Raw genomic sequence first — 18,284 nt, 5'->3', positions numbered from 1 at the left:
CGGTTTTCTGTCCTTGTCCTTTGAAGTCCAATATTTTTACTAGAACTCACTTCCTACCTGTCAATCTCATCTTCTCCCTGTGCTATCTAACTCTTTCAGTTCAGTTCAGTTTAGTCACTCAGGTGTGTCCAGCTCTTTGCAGCCCCATGGACTGCAGCACGCCAGGCTTCCCTGTCCTTCACCACTCCCGGAGCTTGCTCAAATTCATGTCCATCGAGTCGGTGATGCCATCCAACCATCTCATCTTCTTTCCTCCCCTTCTCCTCCTGCCTTCAGTCTTTCCCAGCATCAAGGTCTTTTCCAGGGAGTCAATTCTTCACATCAGGGGGCCAAAGTATTGGAGTTTCAGCTTTAGCATCAGTCCTTCCAATGAATATTCAAGACTGATTTCCTTTAGGATGGACTGGTTGGATCTCCTTGCAGTGCAAGGGACTCTCAAGAGTATTCTCCAACATCACAGTTCAAAAGCATCAATTCCTTGGTGCTCAGCTTTCTTTATAGTCCAGCTCTCACATCCATATATGACCACTGGAAAAACCATAGCTTTGCCTCAAAAGACCGCTGTTGGCAATGTACTGTCTCTGCTCTTTATATGCTGTCTAGGTTGGTCATAGCTTTTCTTCCAAGGAGCAAGCTCTTTCAGAGGATGGTTCCATCCAGCCACCAAGCCCTGACCTAAGGGTCATCCTAATGACCACCTCTTCCCTCCCACCTGAGCCCCACATCTTATTCCTGCTCAGAGCCTAGTTCCTAATCACAACAGAAAGTCCGTGTATATTTGCCAGAAAGGGCAAAAATGGCTGCCATTACACTGGAAGCTGCCGCTCTCGTTTCTGAGGGGCCATGCCTGACGTTTCTAGGACCTAGAGGCTGATGCTCAACATCTGAGTTACTTGAACTGAAATCCCTTGCCCACCACAGGAAGAACATTCTACTGCCAGCAAACAAAATGCACCCACACTGAGGCTGTAGCCTTCCCAGGGCTTGGGACTTCTCCTCCAGCAGGGGCTGGAACATCGGCTTCCCATGTGGGATTTTCCCTCTTTGACAAGACAACCTGGGAAGGAAAAGGAGGGCAGAGCAATGAGCTGAGAGGCCCTGAGAGAAAGGAGTAAGGTGACAGAGGAGACGTCAGTTTTCACTTTCCATTCACTCACTCACTCACCAAACAGTTCCTGAAATTGCTCTATCTGAAACCTGGAGCTGGAAGCGGGAAGACACAGAGTCTCTTAAGCTTGGGCACAAAATGCCACCAAGAGGAAAGCAGAGTAGGGAACCTTCCCAGGGCCAGCAGAGTCAGGGGAGCTCAGGAGAAAGCGCATTTCACAGCCCAGGGTCGTCCATAGGCGACACTCTGGGGAGGACTCAGTGCTCGTATTGAGTCTCAGCCAATGTGGAGGCAGAGAACGGGAAATGAGGAGCCGTACTAACATTTTCAGACACAGAACATCACTGGACAGAGCAGGGGAGCTTGTTCTGAAAGAAGGCTGCGGGTGAGAATGGTGTGGAACACACAGACTCAAGCCTCCGAGTCCACGCGGCTGCTCATTTCCGTAAATAACTGTACTAGAATGTAACTGTGTGTACTCACTCATGTCGGACTCTTTGCGACCCCATGGACTGTAGCTGCCAGGCTCCTCTGTCCATGGGATTTCCCAGGCAAGAATACTGGACTGGGTTGCCATTTCCTACTCCAGGGGAATCTTCCCAACCCATGATCTAACTAACCTGCGGCTCCTGCACTGGCAGACGGATTCTTTAGCAGTGAGCCACCTGGGAAGCCCATGGTTCCACTGAGGTCCACTTGTATCTGGAAGCTTGAACACAGACCAAGGAAGGATGGGTGGACAGGACGCAGAGCCTGGGAAAAGATCAGTAGCCAGTCCAGGTGACTATGGGACCCTAGGCCTGCTGACTGAGAAGCCACACACACACACAGAACCAGACCCTCCATCCTAACCCCGTGAAAACTCAGCTCTTTGGGTCTCCTCCAGGCATGTCCCTTACGGGGCGGCACGAGAGGTACAAGGCTGTGTGAGTGCATCACACCCTCATCTCCACCCTCCTGCCTCCAGGCTCCCATGCAAACTCAGTTCCAACAGCCCCACTTGGAGTGATGCTGACGCCTACAAGAGGAGCACTAATGCCTACAAGAGGCCCTGGACCCACTGCCTAAGACACCAGCAGACTTCCATCCAGGTAGACAGGCTCCTCATCTCCCACTTTCTAAAGAGTAATGGACACCATGAAAGGTCCCTCAGCTCAGTGGGAAACTAGTTCTCTACAGCATGTTATGTGCAACGCCACAACCTTCAGAAGAGCACAGTTTCACAACACATAAGAGACTTTCTAAGCATTTATTGAGTTGACATCAGAAATCTCCACACTCCTTAATGTCTCAACACAACTTGGGGTGAGCCTGGATGTGGCCACTGGAGCACTGGGAAGGGGGTTCCAAGACTGAGCTGCCCCAGGAAGGCTTGTGTGGCAGAGGCTGGACCCTCACAGATGGATCCACGTCGGGAAGCAGGGCACCTGTGGCCAACCCAGACAACTGAGTCACATGCGGACGTGCTGAGGCCTCGCTCTCTCCCAACAATCACCATGTGCACAGATACGATAAAGTGTCAGATAATGCTGCTGCCAGGGATGATGTGAAGATGTTCTGCAAGATGTGGGTGAAGCATCCTGAAGCATCACCGCAGGTCACTCTCCATCCAGCTGGGATGTTTTCACCCACTCCTTCCCAGCAGACAAAGTGCGGCCATGGTGTAGCATGAATGAGGAAGGTTCCTGGAGTAGTGGGCTGGGAAACCTCCACAGTTCATTGCTGCTGCCAACTCTCTGATATGTGGATCTCCACAGGGTCAGTGGATCCCAAATGGATTTGAGGAAATAGCATTGAGTAGGAGTGGGAGGGAAGAGGCAGTGCTGGCATGAGTCTCAGAAACAGGAGGCGGTATGGACCAGGGTGATCACAGGGTCACCAGGATGCTCAGGGCCAACATCAGACACACCCATGGGATAAAGAATCCTCCTGAATCCAGAATAGAAGCCTGACTCATTGTACCATAAACCCAATCCTTGTAGAATCTAACGTCTGTGTACACTGCAGGCACTTCTTTCAAAGCACAGTGAACACCCCAGCTCACAATCCCCATCTGGATCCATCTGTCATTAAACTGACAGACCAGGGGACCCCCAGCATCTCCCTGGAGAAAAAGGAGAGACAAACAAACACAGCAATGAATAGGGATCATCATCGGAAGGGCTGATAGTTTGCAAGGTCCCAGGGAGATAGGCACCAAGGTCTTTCCTCAGGCACCCACCAGGCCCAGGTTTCCTTGAATGACATTTGAGAGCTGAAAACTTCAATATCATCTGAGAAATACTATTCCTTCCCAGGTGCTCAGGAACCTACAGGAGCTATAAGGCCAGTAAGCCCTGAACATCAGTCCTGCCAGGATATACTCAAATTCTCCTTCAGTGCCCCTAACCCTCCCCTGCCCCTCTCCAAGCCTCCCACCACCCAGCAACTAAAGGGGCATCCCCTGGCACTGTGTGGAGCTTCCAGAGCCCTTCTCGGGCTCTAAGGCCAGAGTTTATTCCACTGGTCAGTCCTGGGCCTTCCCAGCTGCGACATTCTCTCACTATCATCCAGCATGGGGGCGCCAGACTCCTCACCTATACCCTGAAATCTCTCCCAGTCCCAGCTCCACACATTCAACTACATCCTCTTCCAGCGGCCCCTCTCTCCAAACACATCCAGACTTGCTAAACCCCCAGCTCACACACACACTGCACACCAAGGAGTGATGTACACTGCTTGCTGTTCCCCAGTACTGTTCTGGTGGCCTACAGGCCTGCCTGGACAGGACCAAGAAACACAGCACAGCCTGCAGGCCACACATTCTGACTCTAGCCCCCTACTCTGGCCATACTGGCCTCCTCATTGCTCCAGACCGGAAACCCATTCCCTAAACATGACCGGTGCTTCAGACCTTGAGTCTCAGACTCACTGCTCCCTCTCCCACAGGTGATGTTCTCCTCTTGCCAGAATCCCAACACTCATCCTCTGAGACCTGTCCCCTGTCCCCTGCTCAGGAAGGCTGCTCGGGGCAGAGGGGAGGCTGTGGGCCCAGGATTCCTACAGGCACTCCCAAAGGGACCTGGAACTCATGTCTCTGGAGGGTCCACATCTGTATAATAAGATGTATAATGTCCAGGTGGCAGGGTTGTGAGCTGGGAGACTGAGCTAATGTGGGTGAATGCTCACACTGGCACAGGAAGTGACTACAGAAAGAAATCAGTTATAGGAACTACGTGATTATCATCATCACCCCCAACTTCACCACACTCTGGCAGCATCCCCCGGATGGGAGGGCTGCTACCTATTGGAGGAACAGGCCAGGCTTGCTAGAGGTGTCTTGAGGGGTTCCCCAGGTAATCTCCTTAAGTAAAGGCTGAAAGAAGCGGTGAGAAATAACTCAGGCCCTGCTGCTGGGGATGAGGAAACTGCACAGCCTCAATACAGAGGTGGCGAGGGACCATCAACTCACCTTGCAGGGGCCTCCACTCTTTTCATGATAACCACAGACCATTCCTTTACGAACGACCTTGGGAAATGGTTTTTCCTGTTTCTTGACCATCCTATTACATGTCGTGTAGTGAAGAATGACTTGCTCAGTCTCCTGAAGAGTGGGTACACGTGACGGCCCTACAGAGAGACATTCAGTAATAAGTGGATCTGCATGAGTAGAACATGACAGGGTCCCCCAGATCCCACGGTGGGTCTTGATCAGGGCATTCGCAGTCTTTCCCTCTTAGAGAAGGAAGGACAGTGGGTTTTGTCCCATTTGACACAGAAGGACCTGAGGCCAACTGCTGACATGGGGAGCAGATGAGGTAAGAAGCAAAGCCAAGTCAGAAGGAGGGACAGATCAACACAAAGACAAGGCTTCTTACAAGGCCTGATACAAAAGCAAGTGCCGTCGCTCTGAGTATCCGCAGTAGCAGTGACAGGTGTCTGTACAGGGCAGGGTCACAGATTCTGGGTCAGGTAGTGCCCACGGGTTCCCTTCAGCCTGCAGGCCAACCCCAGGGCATCAGACATCCCCCCTCAGATCCTGCCAGCCAGTCTCACCAAATTGTAAAGTTCGGCCCCATCCAGTCGCCCAGCACACTGTCCCAGCTTTCACTTCAAAATCCTTTCCAGGAAGGCACACTGGCTGGATGTACGCAGAATAATTCACAGAGAGGGCCAGCAGAACAAGGGCAATGTCATGCCTCATAGTCTGATAATTATAGTAGTTATAGCAAATGATGTCTTGAACTGGAATGACCACTGCATTTTGGGAATTCGATTGTAACAATGTGTCTCCTAGGCGCACTGTATATTCCTCATGGCTGTGGGAAGACAACATGCCCCTCACAGAGATGCTGGAGGGGCTACACTCCCCTCCACCCCTTCCAGGTTCTTCCCAGCCTGTTCCCATCTCCTACCAGCCATCAGCCTTTCCTCCCTCTAAACCACATCCCCTCCTCATCCCAAACCACTGGAGTCAGTGATTCTCCAAGTGAGGTCCCAGGACCACAGAACAACACCCAGGATCTTGGTAGAAATGCAAGACTCGTGTTTCACTCAGAGTGAATACAAACTCTGGGCTGTGACCTCATTTTAAGGTAAAGAATGGAGAGATCGGGTAGGGGCTCAGGTAGGAGGCAAGCCTGGCTCCTTGTCAGGCAGCCTGACCCGCAGCCCAAGCCCACCGCCCCAAAACTTACCCTCTTACACAGTGAGCTGACGTCAGTACCCAACGTGGCGCAATGAGGGAGCCTCCGCATTTGTGGACACCGTTGATCTGCAGGCTCACCTGCCAGGGCCACTTTCTCTCAGGGGATGGCACTCCACCAACTATCCGCATAACCTGACGGCCACATGTTCCTGTGCTCGGTACAAAGGACTGGAGGTGACGCTGCTGCCTCCCTCCTAACACCCCCACCACGCCCACCACACCCTCCTGCTCCACCCCCACTACTACCAGCGCCTCCTCTAACATCAGCGACACCACGCCCGCCCCGCTCAATTCCGCCAGGACAGCCTGACCCTTCAGCACCCCCATCAGCCAGGCAGTATGCCTCAGGGGATTCCAGGCAGGTCTATGCCGTCCCGCACAGACGCAGTACCTTGAGGAGGCAGCGGTTCAAAAGCGGGAGTCTGTGCAGGTTTCAAAGTCTCTCCCACTGGAGTTATGGGAGGCACAGGAGACACAGGGTGTGCTGAAACATTCACGGATGTCGGGTATCCTGAAGTTGAGGGGGCCCCCTGCAATGTGGGGCTCATTGTAGAAGCCCCCTTGGATCCGTCACCCTCACCTGGGGAAGATGAAAGAACAGTGGGAAGAGGAGCTGACCAGAATGCACCCCACACACCACTGGGCTCTTGGCATGGCACCCTGCTCACCCTCAAACCCCACCTCCCATCCCCCACGACCCACCCGCCAAATCCCATGACCCATCCCCACCCCCAGACGAGGAGCCCAAGACCAGTCTCCTCTCATTCCTGCCCGCCCGGGCCTCACTGAGAAGTGGCTGAAAGACAAGGAGCCAGACCAGGAGGCCCAAGGAGCCGCCGCCACAGCGGGGGACACCTGGGGCCGCCATGGGCACTTCTGCTCGCCGCTGCACTCTGCAGCGCCCCCTCGCGGAGGCTCCGCGCCTGCCCTCATGTTGGCGGGATCACATGACCAGACCGCGGACGAATCCCAAAGAGGCTCCTCCAAGATCTTCCCCTCCAGCTTATTCAACAAAGACATATTCTAGCCAGTGTTCTTAAGACCCTTGAACATATAATTAAGTCCTTCGCCTTAGAGATAGTCTGGATTCTATCCCTCAGCGTGATATAACCACAGGAACCCTTTAAAAAAAGAAAGAAAAGCAACCAGCCCAATGAATGATTTAAAGATTTTTTTTAAAAAGAAGAAAGTATGGTAAATATAAAGTACAGGGGAAAACAGCAGTTTTGAGTCTGCATATAGTACCATCTGCAATACATGTGAATGAGTAAAACATACCAAACAACAAAAGGACTTTCATATTGGAGGAAAATGCAAGGTCCAGAAAGAGACTCTCTGAAGAGACAAATTTATACAAAGATACAGAACATGGAAAATAAAGGAATAGAAAGGGAAATGCCAGGTCATACTGGTGCAAAAAAAAAAAAAAAAGCTAGGAGTAACAATTTGGTAATTAGATGAAGCATTTCAGGCAAAGGTTGTATAAGGGACAATGGGAATTACAGTAAGAACAAGACATGAAGAAGGGGATGCAACGACAAACCTTAAAAAGGTAAAGCAAATGAGACCAACTTATGGGAACTGGGGCTTCTTACATACTACTCTTGGGAAGCTGACAACTTACATGGGCAAAATTAAGCAAATATATAGACTATTTCACTCTCACAACTCATCACTTAGACCTAACTGCACTATGATGAATTTTACAACTACCAACAGAGAACACTCACTCTTATTGAACACATAGAGAACTTTCAGAATCAAGGCCCTCAAGAAAATCAGTAATCTCAAGGAATCAATGTGTTGATTCTGTTCATGAGCCACACATCAATAACATGAAAATCAACTTGAAAAAAAAAAAACTCTTCCTGAAACAAAGCCAAATAGATAATGATCCTCCTTTTAAAATTAGGAAATTATTTTTAAAAAATTAGGAAATCATGAGGGAAATTTGACATTTTGGGGATCAATACCACGGAAAGCATTACCTATGAAATTGCATGTGATACAGCCATAGTAGTAGTCCCAGAAAGGAATTTATAGCCGTGACTATATCAGAAAACAAAGACAACTGATAACAAATGAGCTAACTCAACTAAAAATGGGGAAAAAACCATAGAGTAAACTCAGTGAGAAAGTTTGGGAGAAAGGAGGAAATAATGAAAAACAGGAACAGGAAAAAATAGAGAAAAATTAAAGAGAGGATTGACACAATCTGAACTCAGTTCTTTGAAAAGCTTAATAAGAGAGAATGTTTTAGAAAACAAGAGAAAAAACGTATTACAAAATGAAAAAAGGGAAGCAACTTAACCACATGTTTAATCCTTAAAGAATACTACTAAATGCCTCTGTGAACTCTCCTATGGCCAAGAGAGAACAATGGGCACTGCCCTTCCTGCCTCAAAAAGCCAAAAACTGACAAAAATACGAAACAACCCTTTTCAAGACACTGGACACCAGGCCGCAAAGGATGGACTGCTGAGTGAGGGAGTGAGCCTACTACTGCCCCTGCTGATTGCCTGAGGCAGGACTGCAGACAGACAGTGGGGAGAGTTTCAAAGGAATTTAACTGCACCCCAAAATAGAGCCCAAGAATATTTCTGGGAAAATATCAGACACCAGGGAAAGGTCACAATGTCTGGTATCTAATCACCTAATACTCACCACTCGAGGAACAAGAAAATACAACCCATCAAGGCAACAGTCAATCAATCACAACAAACCCAGAACGGACACAAACATTAAATGCACAGGCAAGACTAGTGAAACAACCACTCGGACTGAGTCCTACATACACACGCAAACTTTAGGTAGACATGCTAAAGATGGAAAAGGACACCAAGCATCCTTTTAGATATAAAACCCGGCATGTGTGAGATGAAAAACATACAGTAGGGTGGGATTAACACCACAATAAACATCTAGAAGAAGCCATTAACAAACTCAGAGGCATGACAATTAAAAAAAAAAAAAAAAAAAACATAGATGAAACACCAGTAAGAAAGTATAAAGAAACAGCACTGTGAGCTGGGGACTAATATATGGGTCACGGAACTTCCAAAGTGTTTCAGAGAGACAAAAATATTGTAAGAAAAAATAGCAAATACTCTTCAAATATGATAAAAGCTGTAACTCCAGAGATCTAAAAAGCTCAACGAACATCAAACAAAGAAACATGAAGACAAGAAGATCAAAGTACCATATCAGAAAATTCCTCAAAACAAAAAAATAAGAGGAAAAAAATGAAAATGACAGGACATTTTGTAGCGGATACAGTGGAAGTAATGTGCTTAGTTGAAGTCACCAAAGGTGTTGCTGGGCTTTCTTGTTTCAGCTCTCATATTATAAACAGATGTCCTACTCAGTGCCATATTTCTGCATTTCTGTGCTATTGGCTGGTGATTTCCGTCTTTTAAAAGGCTCCACCCATTATGCTGGAGTGCTATCTAGCACTCCTGAGGGCTCCAGCCTGGGATGCACACTGCAGAGAAAAGAGATGGGTTAGGTCACCTCCACACAGGTAGGAACTACACTGCTGTTGGCCATGAGTTCAATGGCACTGAATCAACAGAGTGTATTAAATAAAGTGCTTTTAAGCAAAAAGAAACATAAAAAAAGATTGCCTTTTTATCACTTAGTGAAAATGCTGTGATCAGAGGTTCCCAGGAGTCTAATCCTGCATTTGCCTGAGAAGCAACTCTTTGGAGTTGGCTAATTCAGTGCTCAGAGCTGCTACATAGAACATATCACCACAAAACCTGATGATTTTACCATGAGGGCTTAGGGTGCTTTGTCACACAGCAATAGGTAACTGATGCACTTACTGAAAGTCAGATTGTCCTACCTTGGCCTGGCCAAGGGTCCTAGATCAGTCCTCTGGAAACACACTTTGAGACAGATCTGTACGCCAGGGTTTGTTGAGGAGTGCTCTAGGGAGGATTCACACCTGGAAGGGAGCAGGTGAGGCAGAGCTGGGCAATAGGAGAAGCTTAGCAGTCATGGGGTTGCAACTGAGGTCTCAGCTGATCCTCAAGAAGCCCTTCCCAAGTTGTCCTAAAAGGAGGCAAGGAGGCTGGGCCTTCACATTCCTGCTTGACAGACAGACATTTAACATGGGCTACCTGCTGTGAAAGGGTGGCATCTTGAGTGAATTGAGTGTAGCGCTTGACAGGGAGGGAGTTATGACTGTATTCACAGATGCTGGAGAACACGTGTGACTTAGCAGAAATGCCACACTTCACTACTGAGCTCCTGAGTCCTTTGGACATGATCCTAGGATCCTTGTCATCTGGAGACCTTGCTCACCATCTGGTGTGACAGGATATTTCAGGGTGAATTCACACAATTCCTGGCCCACTCCTGGATACTACTCAAACCATTTCTCCAAGAAGCCCTGGCTTCTGTGGGTAGAAAATTATTATTTCAAACCACAATTTGGGCATTAGAAATTCACATCGGTATGCCTCACTACTCCTAATGACTGGAAGCCTGCAGCATTTTCTATTGGGTTTTGTGTCCTTGTCTTTTGAAGTCCAATATTTTCACTAGAACTCACTTCCTACCTGTCAATCTCCTCCTATCCCTGTTAGCTAGCTCTTTCAGAGGGTGGTTCCATCCAGCCACCAAGCCCTGACCTAAGGGTCATCCTAATGACCACCTCTTCCCTCCCACCTGAGCCCCACATCTTATTCCTGCTCAGAGCCTAGTTCCTAATCACAACAGAAAGTCCGTGTATATTTGCCAGAAAGGGCAAAAATGGCTGCCATTATACTGGAGGCTGCCGCTCTCGTTTCTGAGAGGCCATGCCTGACATTTCTAGGACCTAGAGGCTGATGCTCAACATCTGAGTTACTTGAACTGAAATCCCTTGCCCACCTCAGGAAGAACATTCTACTGCCAGCAAACAAAGTGCACCCACACTGAGGCTGTAGCCTTCCCAGGGCTTGGGACTTCTCCTCCAGCAGGGGCTGGAACATCGGCTTCCCATGTGGGATTTTCCCTCTTTGACAAGACAACCTGGGAAGGAAAAGGAGGGCAGAGCAATGAGCTGAGAGGCCCTGAGAGAAAGGAGTAAGGTGACAGAGGAGACGTCAGAGTTCACTTTCCATTTACTCACTCTCACCAAACAGTTCCTGAAATTGCTCTATCTGAAACCTGGAGCTGGAAGCAGGAAGACACAGAGTCTCTTAAGCTTGGGCACAAAATGCCACCAAGAGGAAAGCAGAGTAGGGAACCTTCCCAGGGCCAGCAGAGTCAGGGGAGCCCAGGAGAAAGCGCATTTCACAGCCCTGGGTCGTCCACAGGAGACACTCTGGGGAGGACTCAGTGCTCGTAGTGGAGGCAGAGAACGGGAAATGAGGAGCCATACTGGCATTCTCAGCAACAGAACATCACTGGGCAGAGCAGGGGAGCTTGTTCTGAAAGAAGGCTGCGGGTGAGAACGGCATGGAATAGCCAGACTCAGGCCTCCGAGTCCGCACGACTGTATATTTCCATAAATAAATGTACTAGAATGTATCTGTGTGTGCTCAGTCATGTCGGACTCTTTGCAACCCCATGGACAGTAGCTGCCAGGCTCCTCTGTCCATGGGATTTCCCAGGCAAGAATACTGGACTGGGTTGCCATTTCCTACTCCAGGGGAATCTTCCCAACCCATGATCTAACCTGCGGCTCCTGCACTGGCAGGCGGATTCTTTAGCAGTGAGCTGCCTGGGAAGCCCATAGTTCCTCTCAGGTCCATTTATATCTGGAAGCTTGAACACAGACCAAGGAAGGATGGGTGGACAGGACGCAGAGCCTGGGAAAAGATCAGCAGCCAGTCCAGGTGACTATGGGACCCTAGGCCTGCTGATTGAGAAGACACACACACACACAGAACCAGACCCTCCATCCTAACCCCGTGAAAACTCAGCTCCAGGCATGTCCCTTGAGGGGCGGCACGGGAGGTAAAAGGCTGTGTGAGTGCATCACGCCCTCATCTCCACCCTCCTGCCTCCAGGCTCCCATGCAAACTCAGTTCCAACAGCCCCGCTTGGAGTGATGCTGACGCCTACAAGAGGAGCACTAATGCCTACAAGAGGCCCTGGACCCACCGCCTAAGACACCAGCAGACTTCCATCCAGGTAGACAGGCTCCTCATCTCCCACCTTCTAGAGAGTAATGGACACCATGAAAGGTCCTCAGCTCAATGGGAAACTAGTTCTCTACAGCATATTATATGCAACACCACAACCTTCAGAAGAGCACAGTTTCACAACACATAAGAGACTTTCTAAGCATTTATTGAGTTGACATCAGAAATCTCCACACTCCTTAATGTCTCAACACAACTTGGGGTGAGCCTGGATGTGGCCACTGGAGCACTGGGAAGGGGGTTCCAAGACTGAGCTGCCCCAGGAAGGCTTGTGTGGCAGAGGCTGGACCCTCACAGATGGATCCACGTCGGGAAGCAGGGGACCTTTGGCCAACCCAGACAACTGAGTCTCATGCGGACGTGCTGAGGCCTCGCTCTTTCCCAACAATCACCATGTGCACGGATACGATAAAGTGTCAGATAATGCTGCTGCCAGAGATGATGTGAAGATGTTCTGCAAGATGTGGGTGAAGTATCCTGAAGCATCACCGCAGGTCACTCTCCATCCAGCTGGGATTGTTTCAGCCACTTCTTCCCAGCAGACAAAATGCGACCATGGTGTAGGTGAAGATGCGGTAGGTTCCTGGAGCAGCAGGCTGGAAAACTCTCAAGGTTTCTTGCTTCCATTTCTCAGTCACGTGGACCTCCACGTGGTCAATGGATTCCAAATTAAACTGAGGATAGGGCATTGAGTAGGAGTCAGAGGTCAGAGGTCAGAGGCAGCGCTAGTCCAAGACTCAGAAACTGGAAGAAACGTGACCAGGGTGATCACAGGGTCAGCAGGATGTTCCAAGGCAGCACCAGACACAGAGTCAGGCTGAAGTAGCCCATTGAATCTGTATGAGAGGTCTTACTCACTCTAGCAATGAGCCAATCCTTGTAGAAACTCACTTCTGTATAAACTCCTGGATACCCGCTGCGACCACAGCCAATGCCCCAGCTCACAATCCCCACTTGGACCCATGAATTATTAAATTCACAGACCAGGGGGCCCCCAGAATCTCCCTAAAGAGAAAGAAACAAACACAGTGATGGAAGAGGGACAACGTCATAACAGCCTATTAGCACTGCAAGGCAGTGGGAAGATGGACATGCATGGGGCTCCCCAGGCACCACTAGGGCTCCACCAGCCCTAGGTTTCCATGTGTATGAGATCTGAGAATCGATAACATTTACCCAAGTTGTGTATGTCATCAATACAGTCCACACCAAAAACTGAATATTCTCAAAGAAAATGTATGCACTCTGAGATATTAGTAATGAATAAAATCCTTACCTGTTTATATTGCCTGTCACTTAGAAGAGGCTATAATACTTGACTTGTATTATTGGTATTTCATGCCTGACTCTCCCTTCCTCCCCTGTCTCCCTCTAGGCAGCATCAGGACCTCTCTCCTGAAGCATCAGGTCAGACCAGCCCAGCAGAGCCTTGGTGGCTTGTCCCCTTAAACCCTCAAGTTGAAGACCGGTGACACAGGCACTGCCAGATCATGTAGGTCCTACCGCCTGTGGATGAGGAACATCTGGGAGGACAGCCAAAATGCAAAGGCAGCAAAGGGCCCATGAACTCACCTGGCAGGCATCCTTTCCTTTGGAGCTGATAGCACAGACAGTCCCCTCCTTGACCACATCAAACTGACTTTCCAACTTTTCGCTGAGCACCTCATTACAAGTCTCATAGCGAAGAATGTTTAGCTCAGCCTCCTGAAGCTGTTGTGTAGAAGCTTGTGGTACGTCTGTAGAGAGAATTTAGGAGTAGTTTAGATCTGCCTAGTGGGACAAGACAGGTGCCCCCAGTACCCACTCTGGGTCTCAATACAATGTGTTCACATACAGACACCCTCGTAGGGGCAGTGGATATTGTTCCTGTTTGACACTACAGGACATGAGGCCCAGAGCTGATATGGCGAGAGTGGTAAAGAATCAAAACCAAGACAGGTAGAGAAGAACTAGTAGAGGCAATCTGAGAAATTAAAACTAAATATCTGTCACTCTGAGCATCACTAGTAATAGCAACAGGTGTCCTGTCCATCAGTAAAGTATTTTTAGTTTAGAGCAGGATCAGACTCTCAAGACACATAGTGCCCCAAGAGTACCAAACCCACCCTCTCCCCAGGGATAGAAGTCTCTACAGTTTCTTTCAGAGGCATTCAATGGCCTCTTCTCAGTCACAGGAAGCTCCCTGTCCACCAAGACCAGTACTTTCAGTTGGGACAGCTCAGATTAGCAGACAGATCAACATCCCCTGAATTTAATAATCCACCCTGGAGAGAACCCACTTTGCTTGTCGCTCAAGCCCCCAGGTCCTGACATACTAACAAAAATTAGTAACACCATCAAATGACTCCCACCAGCATCTTCTCCACCCTCCTCCCTTACCTACTTACTAGAAAATTGCCTGTCTCTCCCTTTAGTTTGGAGGCCCACACCTGGGCACCAGGCAGCCCCTTCCCCAGCCCAAGTTTGCTGCCATCTTGCTTCAAAGTCTCACCTTCTTCCTTTAATTTTCCCCATCCAGTCACCCAGCACTCTGTACCAGCTTGGACCATGAAAGCCTTTTCAGGGAGGCACACGGGTTGGATGCTCGCGGAGAAATTCACAGGGAAGGCGAGCAGAGCAAGGGCAATGTCATTTTCGATTATTCCGATAGGATTGAAATATTTGTGGATAACGATGTCTTGGACTGGGACCGTGACTGCCATTGTGGAGGTTTGCTGCAACTGTGTGATTCCCATCTTCACTGTGTATTCCACATGGCTGCAGAGAGATCCTGGAAGCTCTACACTCCCCTTCCACATCTTCTAGGCTCCCAGCCTCGTCCTATCTCCAAAGCCGCTCGTCAGTCACCTCCCTCCCTCCAGACCACATCCCTTCCCAGACCCCTGATAAAGCGGTTCTCAAAGTTTGGTCCCCAGATGAGCAGCATTGACCTCACACGGGGGCTTGGTAGAAACACAAATTCTCAGGTCCCACTCCTGACCTACTGAATCAGAAACTCTGGGGTTGGAGACACACAGTTATTGTTTTAACAAGTTCTATGGGTGTACCCATGCTCATTAAAGTTTGAAACCACTGAAAGTAAAGCCAAATAGATCAGCTACAGCCCATTCCCCTTAAATATTTCCTCTTGCAAGTCTTTGCGCATATATTTTTTCCCAACTGGCATCTCTCCCCACGTCTTGCCACTTGACTTGAAGGCTAATCCGCACAGGCTTTTTAAAAAAAAAAATGGAGCTCTGAATCTGATTTGGGGTTTTGACTTTCCAGCCTATCAAGGGCCCTGACATTACCTACCTCTGACTATAGCCTGAAGAGCTATAGTCAGGGACTGTGACCCTTGATTTTAGATGAGGAAGAGGAAGCTCAGGAAGGGGTTAGGACTGGCTCTAACCTGAAGCCAAAAGCCCAGAGCCCCCAAAACTCACCCAAATATGCAATGGGCCGCGGTCAACACCCACCGACTGCCAATGAGGGAGCCTCCGCATATGTGTTTTCGATTGACCTGCAGGCTGACCTGCCACGGCCACTTCTTCTCTGCAGCCGGCCTTCCACCAACTATCCTCGAAGTCCGACGGCCACACGCTAGAGCAGGTCAATGAAGGGAGAGGACTGAAAGTGAAGCCATTGACACCACCGCCACCAGAGCCCCATGAGCCTCAGAAGTCTCAGAACCCTCAAAACAATGCCATATCCCCTCCGAGCCCCACGCCCTGTGTTCCCCTAAGACTCCTCAGAGAATGGCCATGTCCTCTCAGAACTCAGGGGCAGAGTTGGGTCTGCTCAGATGGCCCAGGGAAAACTTGTACCCCCTGAGAGTCTCCTCCCCCAGGGCAGGGGCACCTGCCCCTCACCCCAGGAAACATCACCTGAAGGAAAGAGGGGTTTTGGGGTCTCTCCTGGTGCCTGTGGGGGTGTCATAGCCTTGTATGAATCAGAGTCATTTAAGGTAAACGCCACCAAATTGGGGGCTACCGAAGTCATACGGGATTCAGGGGCCCCGGAAGTTCCCGGGGCTCCTGAAGGAGGCAGCTTCCAATGGCGTGCTCCGGGGTCCTCGCGACCACCCCCCAAGGTAGGTGGAGAGGGTGAGGGCAGAGCTGACCTGCCCTGCGCCCCCTCCCCACCCACCAGGGCCTCACTGAGCCAAGGTTGAAGGGCCAGGAGCCAGACCAGGAGGCCCAAGGAGCCGCTGCCGCTCTGGAGGACACCTGGAGACGCCATGGCACCTCTGGTAGTCGCCTCCAGGCTCTGCGGCGCCCCCTCGCGGCGGCTGCACGCCTGCCCTCCTGATGGTGGGGAAACGGCTCTGCCGGGGGGGGCGCCCCGCCCCGCCCCGCCCCGCCCCCACCTATGGGGTCATCAGAGGGGCGGGGCCTGGGCCAGGCAGCGCCACGGAGCTGTGACTCAGGCGAGTCCTTTCTCTTCCCCGGCTCTGAGCGGACTCATTAATAAGTGACTCCCAGATGCCTGACATCCCCTGGCCAAGGTCCCTGGCCACAGAGAGTGACAGCCACGCCACTGCCGCACAGAGATGCGTCCATCACTCCCTGTAGGGCTGGATTAGGCCTTTCCTGGCATTTCCCTCCCCTTCTTGTTGGCAGTAAAAATTTAAATTCCTCAATATAAACGCTGCACTGAACGTTAGCAATACTGAGTTAGGCATGATACTGATATCTTTTTAAAAATCAACATCCACATGAAAAGAACCATTGGTAAAATGCAAATTAAAATCACAGTGAGATATCACTACACATCTAATAGACTGGCTAAACTTTGAAAATTGTGACAACACCAAATACTGACACAGATGCAGATATGCTGGACCACTCATACACCGTGATAGGAATGTAAAATATTACAGCCACTTTGGGAAACAGATCGGCAGTTTCTTATAAAACAGAATGTGCAATTACCATATGACTCAGTAATTGCACTCCTGGGCGTTTATCCCAGTGAAATAAAGATTTACGTACACACTCGTACAGGCACAAACACACAAATACTTTGACAAATGTTTATAGTGGCTAAATTCATGGTAGCCAACATCTGGAAACAACCTTGTAATAGAATAATGGCTTCCCAGAGAAATTCCCATTCTAATCACTGGAACTTGTGACTATATTACCTTACATGGCAAAAAGAATGTGATAAAATTTAAAACTCTGGAGAAAAGAAGATTAACCTAGATTGCATATATAAAAGTGGCCACAATGCTTTGCAGCTCCTCCTGTCAAGAGACAAAATCAGGGGCTTCCTTAGTGACTCAGTGGTAGAGTCTGCCTGCCCATGCAGGAGACATGGGATTGATCCCTGATCTGGGAAGATCTCACATGACGTGAGTAACCAAGATGTGTGTCTCAACTACTGAGTCTGTGCTCTGGAGCCTGGAAGCTGCAACTGCTGAGCCCACATGCGGTAACTACTAAAGTCTGCGAGTCGTAGAGCCCACACCCTGCAACCAGAGAAGCCGCTGCAATGGAAAACCTATGCACTGGGACTAGAGAGTGGCTCCTGCTCGCCACAGCTAGAGAAAAGCCCGCACGGCAACGGAGACTGCTCAGACAGCCGAAAATAAAGAAATGAAATAATTCTTTTAAATCACTAGGAAGAGAACTCAATAGTTTTTTTAAAAAAGAGAGAGGCAAAGTCAGACTGTGATAAAAACAGCCACATCGTGCTGTGCTGTGCTCAGTCACTTCAGTTGTGTCTGACTCTTTGTGAGCTGAGGGACTGCAGCCTGCCAGGCTCCTCTGGCCATGGGATTCTCCGGGCAAGAATAATGGAGTGCGTTGCCATGCCCTCCTTCAGGGGATTTTCCCAACCCAGGGATCAAATCCACATCTCTTATGTCTCCTGCATTGGCAAGAGGGTTCTTTACTACCAGCACCACCTTGGAAGCCCCATTTGGTCTATCAGTTCAGTCGCTCAGTCATGTCCGACTCTTTGCGACCCTATGGACGCAAGGCTTCCCAGTCCATCACCAACTCCCGGAGTTTGCTCAAACTCATGTCCATTGAGTCGGTGATGCCATCCAACCATCTCATCCTCTGTCGTCCCCTTCTCCTCCTGTCTTCAATCTTGCCCAGCATCAGGATCTTTTCCAGTGAGTCAGTTCTTCACATCAAGTGGCCAAAGTATTGGTCTGTATGACCTGGCAAATCCTATCGTGCTAGAGTTTGCTGTGGTGAATTAAAATGCTTGTAAGAAGTCTTTGCTATGTCCTAATTGAGAGTCACTGTATAGATCCCTACAGTTCTGAAGCAAGACCACACTCTCTGCTGCAAAGAAACTATATTCTTTGAAAAGCAACTTCTGGCACACTACTGAATCCTAAAAAGAAACTAAATACCAGACC

General features: G+C 49.4%; 2 protein-coding genes across 4 annotated transcripts; both read right to left on the bottom strand.

The window, feature by feature from the left end:
* Window positions 1-2,343: 2,343 nt before the first annotated feature.
* On the bottom strand, window positions 2,344-6,690 carry LOC129635158 (serine protease 44-like). Of its 2 annotated transcripts, none has more exons than XR_008706127.1 (6): window positions 6,582-6,690; window positions 6,187-6,375; window positions 5,785-5,873; window positions 5,144-5,406; window positions 4,560-4,717; window positions 2,344-3,212 (listed from the first exon to the last, which is right to left on the bottom strand). XR_008706127.1 is itself a non-coding variant. In XM_055557866.1 (6 exons), exons 1-6 carry the CDS (start codon window positions 6,661-6,663, stop codon window positions 2,976-2,978), a joined length of 1,089 nt encoding a protein of 362 aa, XP_055413841.1. In that variant the 5' UTR covers window positions 6,664-6,684; the 3' UTR covers window positions 2,344-2,975. The 2 variants fall into 2 exon arrangements, 1 of the variants encoding a protein (XP_055413841.1); XM_055557866.1 differs by having other exon boundaries at window positions 5,785-5,944; window positions 6,582-6,684.
* Window positions 6,691-12,056: 5,366 nt separating this feature from the next.
* Window positions 12,057-16,131, bottom strand: LOC129635248 (serine protease 44-like). 2 transcript variants are annotated; one of them, XM_055558043.1, is made up of 6 exons: window positions 15,796-16,131; window positions 15,355-15,511; window positions 14,421-14,686; window positions 13,502-13,665; window positions 12,788-12,934; window positions 12,057-12,673 (listed from the first exon to the last, which is right to left on the bottom strand). In XM_055558043.1, exons 1-6 carry the CDS (start codon window positions 15,908-15,910, stop codon window positions 12,629-12,631), a joined length of 894 nt encoding a protein of 297 aa, XP_055414018.1. In that variant the 5' UTR covers window positions 15,911-16,131; the 3' UTR covers window positions 12,057-12,628. The 2 variants fall into 2 exon arrangements, with proteins under 2 accessions (XP_055414018.1, XP_055414017.1); XM_055558042.1 differs by having other exon boundaries at window positions 12,057-12,934.
* Between the last annotated feature and the right edge of the window lie 2,153 nt (window positions 16,132-18,284).

This window comes from Bubalus kerabau, chromosome 20, assembly GCF_029407905.1.
Source record: "Bubalus kerabau isolate K-KA32 ecotype Philippines breed swamp buffalo chromosome 20, PCC_UOA_SB_1v2, whole genome shotgun sequence".
NCBI lineage: Eukaryota > Metazoa > Chordata > Mammalia > Artiodactyla > Bovidae > Bubalus > Bubalus kerabau.
The sequence above is the reverse complement of the archived record's forward strand: the minus strand, read 5'-3'. Positions and strand labels throughout refer to the sequence as shown.